This window comes from Petromyzon marinus, chromosome 39 (assembly GCF_048934315.1).
Source record: "Petromyzon marinus isolate PM22_M1 ecotype Great Lakes invasive population chromosome 39, UKy_Petmar_22M1.pri1.0, whole genome shotgun sequence".
Lineage (NCBI taxonomy): Eukaryota > Metazoa > Chordata > Hyperoartia > Petromyzontiformes > Petromyzontidae > Petromyzon > Petromyzon marinus.
This window is the reverse complement of record NC_133705.1, coordinates 5,633,478-5,644,855: the sequence shown is the minus strand read 5'-3', so window position 1 is coordinate 5,644,855 and position 11,378 is coordinate 5,633,478. Positions and strand designations below refer to the sequence as shown.

At 54.0% G+C, this 11,378-nt stretch overlaps 1 protein-coding gene across 6 annotated transcripts in view; it reads right to left on the bottom strand.

Moving 5' to 3' along the window:
- The window catches only part of LOC116950542 (endothelin-converting enzyme 2), a 45,330-nt gene that overhangs the window by 4,007 nt on the left and 29,945 nt on the right, over window positions 1-11,378 (bottom strand). For all 6 annotated transcript variants that reach the window (XM_032968403.2, XM_076072843.1, XM_032968408.2 and 3 more), the window contains exons 10-18: window positions 10,313-10,427; window positions 6,638-6,748; window positions 6,075-6,173; window positions 5,461-5,538; window positions 4,501-4,604; window positions 2,534-2,644; window positions 1,826-1,893; window positions 1,083-1,273; window positions 171-266 (exon numbers count right to left, since the gene is read on the bottom strand). In XM_032968403.2, the coding sequence (XP_032824294.1) occupies window positions 171-266; window positions 1,083-1,273; window positions 1,826-1,893; window positions 2,534-2,644; window positions 4,501-4,604; window positions 5,461-5,538; window positions 6,075-6,173; window positions 6,638-6,748; window positions 10,313-10,427 (973 nt within the window). The remainder of the gene's footprint in view (window positions 1-170; window positions 267-1,082; window positions 1,274-1,825; window positions 1,894-2,533; window positions 2,645-4,500; window positions 4,605-5,460; window positions 5,539-6,074; window positions 6,174-6,637; window positions 6,749-10,312; window positions 10,428-11,378) is intronic.

The following is an 11,378-nucleotide window of genomic DNA, read 5'->3' as shown; positions in this document are numbered from 1 at the left end:
GCACTCCCCTGCGTCTGCAGAGTGTAAAACCCGCCACGGCTCACGTTACTCCGTGAAACTGTAATCCACGTGTCCTGTGTTCACAATCGCTCGGCGCGTGTTTTAACGCCGGGGCAAACGCGGGAGCCAGTGAGTGCGGCGCGGTAGGGACGGGAGGGACAACGGCGCACCTGGGCGAAGCCCACGAAGAAGAGCTGTCGGCTGGAGAGGTCAAGGGCAGGGAGGGGCGGCTCCTCCCCCGCGTGGCTCACCCACGCCTCGTACGCCTGCGCAGCGGACACACAAAGATAACGATCCCCCCGTATACGCTTAAGAGGCTTCTTTGGGACAAGCGCCATTGGCGAGCAGCACCTATGAATACCGGCACGGCACGCAAGGGGGGTGGGTGGCCAGCACCACGTCCGGTCGCCTTTTTCTCCCCAGTGGCGATGTTTACACACCGCACCAGGTACTCATTTGAGGCCGAGCCGAACTAAGGGAGGCCCAGGTACCGGTTCAGGTAATAATCGTCACCGGTGTGGGCCGTGAGCGGGAATCGAACTCGGGTCGTCGGGTTTGTGGCGTAGCGAAACACTAACCGCTACACCACCGTTCCCGTGCAGCGACGCGCACACACACACACACAGACGCGCGCGCACGAGCGGCATTCTTCCCCCAACGCGGACTCGCGCACACGCCGGCAGTTTGTGCAGTCGCCATTCTTCCTGCGAGCCGAAGTCGGCAGCCGAGAAGAACCCGTGGGCTTTCGTCGAGTTTTAGTCCAGCGGATTCCCTCGGTCGAGTTAACGAACACGGTAAAACGACGCCGATCCGGGTTCCTGGGTGTGCCGAGTTTGTGGTTCGGAGGTCAGATCAACGAGCCTCGTGCTTCCGAATTCAGGCGTCCGCTCGCGATTCAAACCGGCTCCTCGGCGGGGTCATTCCAGGGGGGGAAAGCGAGGTCAGGTGACACAAATGTAAGTGGTGGGTGACCGGAACACAGCGGCGGGTGCAGGGTGGAAGGTGGGGGGGGGGGGGGGGGGGGGGGGGGGCAAGAGACAAAACGGTCGACGTGGAATCCTCCGCGGAGCAGAGAGCCTCACGTTGTAGGCCGCCTTGAGGCCGCCGTTGTCGGCGATGTTCTCCCCGAGCGTCTGCTTGCCGTTGAGGTGCTCCCCGGAGAGGGCGTAGGCGGCGTACTGCTCGCGCATGCACGCCGTCTGCCGCTTGAACGCCTCTACCGACGAGTTCTTCCACCAGGGCCGCAGGTTCCCGTCCTTGTCGTACTCACGGCCTGGCGAGGGGCGCGGCGTGGAGCGGGGAGAGGAGGGGGAGGGCGGAGCGGCGTTTTCGCACGACCGTTTCGTCTCGCCTGGACGGTGTTCCACCACCACCACCACCGTAATGCAGCTAACAATACAACGCACTCACTCACCCACCCACTCGCCCACTCACCCATCCACTCGCCCACTCGCACACTCGCTCACTCAACCACCACCGATGCCGATGATGCCGATGGCGTCACCGAGCAAAACCAAGAGCCCAAATTGTGGCCATTTTGTTTTCAACAGCAGCAAAATGATGATGAGGCAAATTACACCGGTCTCGTCATTGCTAGGAATCAGCAGTGCAGTGCAGCGCCATCTTTGCGTACTGCCGCCCTGGGCCTCAGGGGCTGCGTGTGGACAAGCCGTTCCTGGTCGCTGTTGGGGTCAGTTTGGCCCTGCCCAAGGGGCGACAACAAACCAACTGGAGAGACCCCCCTGACAGCGAAGTGCATGGGCGTTGCAAACGCGCAGCAATACACGGGGTGCGGACTCACGGGGGGGTGGGGGGGGGGGCGTACCTTGGTCATCGAACGCGTGCGTCAGCTCGTGCCCCATCACCACGCCGATCCCACCAAAGTTCAGTGACCTACGCACAGCAGCAGCAGCAGCAAAGACAAAGATCTCCCGTACAGCTTCAACATACTGTTGGGGCAAAGTGCCGTGAGCGAGTAGCACCTAAAGGCCGACACGGCGCACGAGCGGGTAGGGGTGGGGCCAGCACCACACCCGGGCCGCTTTGTGTCTCCCCAGCGGCGATGTTTACACGCCGCAGCAGGTACTCATTTGAGGCTGGGCGGACCTAGGGGAGGTCCATGACCGGTTCAGACAATCGTCACCGGTGTTGGCCGCAAGCGGGAACCAAACTCGGGTCGTTGGCTTCACAGCTTCACAGCGGCAGCAGCGGCACACGTGGCAGCAGCAGCAGCAGCGGCACACGTGGCAGCAGCAGCAGCAGCAGCAGCGGCACACGTGGCAGCAGCAGCAGCAGCAGCAGCAGCGGCACACGTGGCAGCAGCAGCAGCAGCGGCAGCGGCACACGTGGCAGCAGCAGCAGCAGCAGCAGCGGCAGCAGCAGCGGCACACACTTCGATCGCGGGCGAGGCGCAGCCATTGTTCTCCACCGCACGCCGACATTCAACGCAGCGAGTACCCGACAGCGGCGCGGCTTGTACTCTCCGGGTGAACGCGCGAGGGTGCGAGGGCGCACGCGAATTGCGCGGCGTTACTTGGGGTAGTTGCGGGCGTAGAACGGCGCTTGCAGAATCCCCGCGGGGAAGACAATCTCGTTCTTGGAGGGGGAGTAGTAGGCGTTGACGGTGGGCGGAGTCATGCTCCACCTGTTCACAAAGACAGAGATTCACCCATCCGGGTAGCCTATTAACAGTCCGGTGCGGCAAGTGCTGTTCGCCAGCGCCTATTAAGGCAGGCACGGCACACGACGGGGCGGCTGGCCAAATCCTCGCGAGGCCGCCTTGGTCTCCCGAGTGCCGACGAAAGCACGCGCTGCACCATGCGTGCGCTCATTTAAAGCCGAGTCGATCTAGAGGAGGCCCAGCACCGGTTCATGCATTCGTCACTGATGCTGGCCTTGAGCGGAAAATGGAACTCGGGTGTGCCCGGTTCTGAGCACACTGCGCTAACCACTGTGCCACCGAACCCCACCATGCACCCGCGCGTGTGTGTGTACACACGGCAGCTAAGGTCAGTGCTACACCAGCAGCAGAAGACGCTGGCTAAGAGTTACACGGCCCACAGAGGCAAAACAACGCAGCTAAATTGTCTCGTTGGCGAGAGATGCGAATGCTTGCGTGATGTGAGCGGGCTGATGAGCGGTGGTGCGAGTGGTGCGTGTGGTGGGAGGTTTTGGAGGGTGTGAGTGATGAGCGATGCGAGTGATGCGGGCGGTGTGAGTGGTGGTTATAGCCTCGGTGTGAGTGGTGGTTGATTGCAATACGAGTGTTTGCGTGAGTGGTGAGTAGCATGCTCGCGTCTTGCTATAGGTCCACGCGAGTTATGTGTCTGGTTACGCGAGTGGCGAGTGATTGGTTTATGCGATTGGTTTGTGATTGGTGAGTGCCGAGCGTGTGGCGAGCGTGTGCCGAGCGAGTGCCGAGCGAGTGGGGAGCGTGTGGCGAGAGAGTGGGGAGCGAGTGGCGAGCGAGTGGGGAGCGAGTGGGGAGCGAGTGGCGAGCGAGTGGGGAGCGAGTGGTGAGCGAGTGGGGAGCGTGTGGCGAGCGAGTGGGGAGCGAGTGGAAAGCGAGTGGCGAGCGAGTGGCGAGCGAGTGGCGAGAGAGTGGGAAGCGAGTGGCGAGCGAGTGGGGAGCGAGTGGGGAGCGAGTGGCGAGCGAGTGGGGAGCGTGTGGCGAGCGAGTGGGGAGCGAGTGGCGAGCGAGTGGGGAGCGAGTGGGGAGCGAATGGCGAGCGAGTGGGGAGCGAGTGACGAGAGAGTGGGGAGCGAGTGGCGAGCGTGTGGTGAGCGAGTGCCGAGCGAGTGGGGAGCGAGTGCCGAGCGAGTGGCGAGCGTGTGGCGAGCGTGTGGCGAGCGAGTGGGGAGCGAGTGGCGAGCGAGTGGGGAGCGAGTGGGGAGCGAGTGGCGAGCGAGTGGCGAGCGAGTGGTGAGCGAGTGGGGAGCGTGTGGCGAGCGTGTGGCGAGCGAGTGGGGAGCGAGTGGTGAGCGAGTGGCGAGCGAGTGGGGAGTGAGTGGGGAGCGAGTGGGGAGCGAGTGGCGAGCGAGTGGTGAGCGAGTGGGGAGTGAGTGGGGAGCGAGTGGTGAGCGGGTGGCGAGCGAGTGGCGAGCGAGTGGCGAGCGTGTGGCGAGCGAGTGGCGAGCGAGTGGTGAGCGAGTGGGGAGCGAGTGGCGAGCGTGTGGCGAGCGAGTTGGGAGCGATTGGCGAGCGTGTGGTGAGCGAGTGCCAAGCGTGTGGCGAGCAGCATGTGGGGGCGAGTGGCGAGCGAGTGGCGAGCGTGTGGCGAGCGAGTGCCAAGCGAGTGGGGAGCGTGTGGCGAGCGAGTGCCAAGCGAGTGGGGAGCGTGTGGTGACGGAGTGGTGAGCGAGTGGGGAGTGAGTGGGGAGCGAGTGGTGAGCGGGTGGCGAGCGAGTGGCGAGCGAGTGAGGAGCGAGTGGGGAGCGTGTGGCGACGGAGTGGTGAGCGAGTGGCGAGCGAGTGGCGAGCGAGTGGCGAGCGGTAGTCACTGGTCACGGCTGGGCGGCTTGCGGAGCTGCTCTGATGACATGCGCGAAGAGAAGTTGTAGTAGTTGAGAACGTTTTGGAAGTAATCTTCCTCTACAACCTCATACTGGGACACACACACAAAGACAAAGATCTCCTGTATAGCCTTCAACATACTACTAGGGCAAGAGCTGTTAGCGATCACCTATGAAGGCCGCCCGGCCGCATTTGTCTCCCGAACGGCGATGTTTACACACTGTACCAGGTACTCATTTGAGGCTGGGTTGACCTACGCGAGGCCCAAGACCAGTTCAGATAATCGTCACTGGTGTTGGCCACGAGTGGGAATCGAACTCTTGTCTCCGGGGTTCGTAGCACAGAGCGCCAACCACCACACTACCACTCCCCACGGACACACACTTTGACCAAGATCTCACGTATAATCTTCAACAGACGATTGGGGCAAGTGCTGTTAGCGAGCACCTATGAAGGCCAGCATGGTACACGAGGGAGTGGGTGGCCAACACCACACCCGGCCGCCTTTGTCTCCCTAGCGGGGATGTTTACACACTGTACCAGGTTCTCATTAGAGGCTGGGTCGACCTAGGGGAGGACCAACACCGGTGCAGAATAATCTTTACTGGTGTCGACCGTGAGTGGGAATCGAACCCGGGTCGTCAGATTCGTAGCACAGCGCGATAACCGCGACACGCAGAGACACACGAAGCACACAGCTGACCATGTGCCCAGAACTCGGTAAATCCACAAGGTCGACCACCTCACAAATACAGAGGGGGGTGGGGGGACACTGGCCCCAACGTTGTTGCAAGCCACCCCTGCTCGCGCACAGTTCACGATGACGCCCTTCCAATGAACGCGAGCGGGCGCACCGAAGTGGCGAGGACACGCGGCGTAGCCGTTCCCTTGGTGCGTGGTGAAGGCCGCCGGCCGGCAGCTCAGCCGGCGCCCAGCTCCCTCCCTACCTGCGTGAACACCTTGTCCAGCTCCTCTGGCTTCAGGATGAAATCCGGGAAGCCGATCATGTCGTATATGGCATCCGCCTAGCCCACACGGCAGCACAGTGGCGGGTGTGAGCAGTGTGACTGACCAGTGTCCGAGTGTGAGCAGTGTCTGAGTGTGACCAGTGTGTCAGGTACAGGTGTTATAGTGTGACCAGTATCCAAGTGTGTGGACCAGGGGAAGGGGCCTGTGGGGACCAGGTGGGAGAGGCTGTGGGGGTCTACATCAGATAGGGGTGGAAACCCCATCAGCTGGAGCGATGGGGCTAAGTGGGAGACGTTGGGGGGACATGTGAAGTCCATGTCAAGCCACGGCCACCCCCTCTCCACGGCCCCCCCCGATATGCACGAGACGCAAATTTGTCAAACTGAAAGAAACGTATCCGTAAATTGCTCCATTAGAAAATATATACGTAGCAAATCATCGCCTGCCCCCCCCACCTCCCCTTACTGCTAAAACGTAGCAGGACCCTCCCGATAAAGAGTCGTGAGACTCGGCGAGGCTTGTGCGGGCGAAAGCGGCCGTTAGCAGTGTTGCCGAATCTCGGTCGCTGGCGGTGCCGCGGCCCAGTGGGCACCTTCTCTTTGGCCGCCTCGATCGTTTCGGGGTCCATCCACGTGAGCTTGCCGAGCCCGGCCTCGAACGCCGAGCGGATCTCCGTGATCATGCCCTCGGCCTGCGCAGCGAGACGCGGCACCAGCGCGCCGGTTGACACACGGAATGCCGCGCGGGATAACGGGCTGAATAACGCGCGGGATAATGCACGGGACAGCAGGCGGAATACCACACGGATTTATACACGTAATAACACGAGGAATACCACACGGAATAACACACGGAATAACGCACAAAATAACACGTGGATTAACACATGGATCTTCGCGACCGTGCCCTCGGCCTGCACAGCGAGAAGCGGCAACAACACACGGGACTCGCACACGGATTCGATTCCCGACTCGGGGCGACCCGAGTTGGGAATCGAACCCGGGCCCTTCTTGGCGCGAGGTACAAATGTCACCGCCGCGCTGCCACAACCGTGCCGCAGGTGCACAAGCGGGTGCCGGAGCTCGTGCCGTGCCGAGCGACCCGGTCGCCGAGGGTCGGGTTGCGGGGGCGCCCGAGACCGGCCGTCGCACTCACCACGGATTTGCTGCTCTGGTCGAAGGTGGCGCGCACGAACATGGCACCGAGCGCAAACCCCAGCGTGTTGTCCGTGTCCTCCATGCAGTCCTGCCAGCGTGGCGTGCACGACTGCTCGCGATCAACACGCACGCGTGGCAGGGAACACAACACGCACGCGTGGCAGGGAACACGCGCGCACACGCGCACACACACAAGATCATGTACAACACACAGAGTACGCACACACAGGCAAGCGGCACACCGTGAGCACACAGAGTGGCAGGAAATGCACACAATGATTTAACAGTGGACACATACATAGGGCACACACAGTGTATACCCACACACACAGTACATACAGCGTAATTATAATGCACAGTACACACACATCCAGTGTACAGTATATACACCCAGTATACAGTATATACGCACCAAGTACAGTATATATGCACACAGTATACAGTGTATACACACAGTATACAGTATATATACACAGTATACAGTATATACACAGTATACAGTGTATACACACCCAGTATACAGTGTATACACACCAAGCATACAGTGTATACACACCCAGTATACAGTGTATACACACCCAGTATACAGAATACGCACACAGTATACAATATATACGCGCACAGTATACATGCGCACAGTATACAGTATATATACAGTATACAGTATATACACAGTATACAGTATATACGCACACAGTATACAGTATATACACAGTATACAGTATATATATACAGTATACAAAATATGCACACAGTATACAGTATATACAGAGTATATACACGGTATACAGTATATACGCACACAGTATAAAGTATATACGCACACACTATACAGTATATACACAGTATACAGTATAAACACACCCAGTATACAGTGTATACACACCCAGTATACAGAATAATACGCACACAGTATACAGTATATACGCGCACAGTATACATGCGCACAGTATACAGTATATATGCACACAGTATACAGTATACATGCACACAGTATACAGTATACATGCACACAGTATACAGTCTACATGCACACAGTATACAGTCTACATGCACACAGTATACAGTATATACACAGTATACAGTATATACACACGGTATGCAGTATATACAGTATACAGTATATACACCATATACAGTATATACAGTATGCACACATAGTATACACACCCAGTATACAGTATATACACACCCAGTATACAGTGTATACACACCCAGTATACAGTATATACACACCCAGTATACAGTATATACACCGTATACAGTATATACACACCCAGTATACAGTATATACACATCCAGTATATGTTCTAGATTTGAAGCTTTCGTGACTGCAAGGATTCATACTCTTTGTTTTTTTCGGTAAAGTCACATAGGTGAAATAAAATAAAACTAAATTAAATCACGATGTTTCGGAGGCAACAAGCTTCCGTCTTCAGGTGGAACAGTCACAGCAGAATAGCTGTGCCAAGTGGGGAGCTCTTGAGACGACCGGGATTATATACACGTTAAGAGGGGGGGAGGAGCCAGAAAGGGACATGGGTGGGGGGGAGGGCTAAGTTAAGCCGCCTTTTGTTATGCTGCAGGGGGTTCGGGGGGAGCGATGACGTGCTACACGGGGGCGAGTACAACCCCATTTTTGTTAGAAAGCAATGGAAATGGCTGTACAATTATAAGGCAGCTAACGTTTGACTTGGTTTATAACATCTTTCCAATGGTTGCTCAATTTGAAACCATCTTCTCGGTTGAAGTTGTGTCTATGTTTGTATATCTGGGTGGCTTCATGGACAAATCTTTGGTAATAACCGGGAGGTTTGCAGAGAACTTTGGTATCAGAGAAAACAATGTCATGAGAACCCGCTGTGTTGAAACAATGATCGGCCACGGCCGAAGAATTCGTTCTGCCGTGTTTCAAATCTGATTTGTGCTCGCGGATTCGGTCAGAAATATGTCGTTTCATCTCCCCGATATAGCAGTCACCACAGGTACAACTCAATTTGTAAACACCGGGGTACTGTAAGTCAGGAATTACATCCTTTACGGATGGGATCAGATCACGGATTTTGTGTACTTTATTGAACCGGACCTGGATCTTGTGTTTGTTTAGAATGTTGGAAATCTTTTTGGTAACGTCTGCTATGTATGGTAACGTGATGATTTTGATCGGAGTATCAGGTGGTTGTTTCTGTATGGTGGGAGAAACAGCTTGGCGGATAGTACGGTCAGAGTATCCGTTCATCTTGAGGGCCAGATTTACATGTTTTAATTCACCTGAATTAAAACGTCGTGATTTAATTGAGTTGTTTTCTTTTATTTTATTTTACCTACGTGACTTTACCGAAAAAACCAGAGTATGAATCCAGTATACAGTATATACATACATACAGTATACACACAGTATACAGTATATACACAGTATACAGTATACACACAGTATACAGTATATACACGGTATACAGTATATACACGGTATACAGTATATACACGGTATACAGTATATACATTATACACCATATATACAGTATACAGCATATATACAGTATGCAGTATATAAACCTTATATAGTATATGTGCGGTATACAGCATATATACAGTATATGCACAGTATTTGCACCGTATGTACAGTATACAGTGTATACACAATATACAGTGTACACACGGTGTACAGTATACACAGTGTACAGTATACAGACACCCCCCCGTATACAGTATATACGGAGTATACAGCATGTGGCGTATACAGTATACACAGTGTACGTACCGTATACAGTATACACATATACTGTATACTGGGCATCTACATACTGTACACTGTGTATACAGTATATACAGTTCACAGTTTGTACAGTATACAGTTTATGCAGTATGCAGTGTGTATACAGTACGCAGTATGTACAGTATACAGTATACACGGTGCAGTGTATATACAGTATACCGTGAATACGGTGTACAGTATATACAGTGTGGTCTGTGTATTCACAGTATACAGTATATACACAGCATGCAGTATATACATCCAGTATACACATAGTATACAGTATAACACACAGTATACAATATTTCCACAGTATACAGTATATACAGTATAAAAACACAGTATACAGTATGAACACAGTATACAGTATATACACACAGTATATACAGTGTACAGTATACACAGTATATACAGTATATATACCGTATACAGTATATACACCGTTTACAGTATATGCAGTATACAGTATATACAGCATCCAGTATATACACACACAGTACACAGTATACACACAGTATATACCCAGTATACACACCCAGTATACAGTATATACACACTCAGTAAACACACTCAGTATACAGTATATACACTCAGTATACACACTCAGTATACAGTATATACACAGAATACAGTAAATACACACCCAGTATACAGTATATACAGTATACAGTATACAGTATATACACACCCAGTATACAGTATATACACAGTATACAGCATATACACAGTATACAGCATATACACGGTATATAGTATATACAGTGTACAGTATATACACCGGTACAGCATAACACACCGGTCCTCATAAAACAGTTATAAAAATCTCAATTTGAGCTGACATGGGTGGGGGGGGGTCCCTGCCAAGAGGGACACCTCCACTCAACCCCCCCCCCCCGGCCCCGTGCCACTCCTGCGCACCTTCTTGGTACCGTAGATGACCTCCAGGTACTTCTGCTCGGCGTCCTCAAAGCGCTGGTCGAGGTTGGAGGCCATCCTCTTGGCGAGGCTCCACACCATGTAGGTGTTGAGCAGCCTGCACGCCGACGCACGGGGGGGGGGGGGGAACACCAGCATCGTGTCACCCGCCGCTCGCGTCAAGCTGGGCTCTGCCCTGCGGAACCAAGGGCTGGGCTATAACATCATACTACGGTATCATTGAGAAGAAACACTAGTTTTACTGGCTGGCTCTTCTGTCGCGCCGATGACAGAACACCGCCAACCCACCCACCCACCTTCCACCCTCGATTGAAAACGAATTTCTTTAAGAACAACTTTTTGTGTTTAGTAGTTTGCTGTCCTTCCCCCGCACCTCCGATGAGCTCGGTTGACTACGTACGGTGTGAAAGAAGTTCAACACACTGACGTACATACATACATACGTACAGATACACCCCGGCCATGGGTGCCTTGCAAATGCGTAAAGCAGTGCTCGTTATTAAAGAAATCGGTTACTCAACCGATTGTTAAAAACAAAAATTAAAACACACTTGTCAACAACACTGCCTTATTAAATGAGAACAATATGAAGGAAGAAAAAATAATCAGCAACATTTCAGGCAAGGGTCCTTCTCAACAAAGCACATCAATTATCGGTTTGCATAGTTCCATGGTTCCATTTATTTGGTATAGCCCTGTGAGCCATTCGGCTCTTGAATCGGGTGCAACCGCAACAAACACAAAAACACTGGTGCCAATATTAACCCAAGCTCTGCGGTCTCGTATTGAATTTTTTGGCCAACTCCATGAATGAGTGCGAGAAGAGAATTGGAGCGCCCGGAGTACTCCATGTGAAATGTTTGGGGGCGCCACGGTGGCAAGCTGCAAACTCCCTCGCCTGGTATTCCCCAACAGACGACTCTTTTATTGCGCGTGGCGATGTGAAATGTGTTCAAGAGCGAGACGCCAATGTGGAGTTCTGCTGCTGGCCTTCAGGAGTGGGAGTTCGTGTCGTTTTGTTGTTCCTCATCCACCGTCGAAGCAGCAC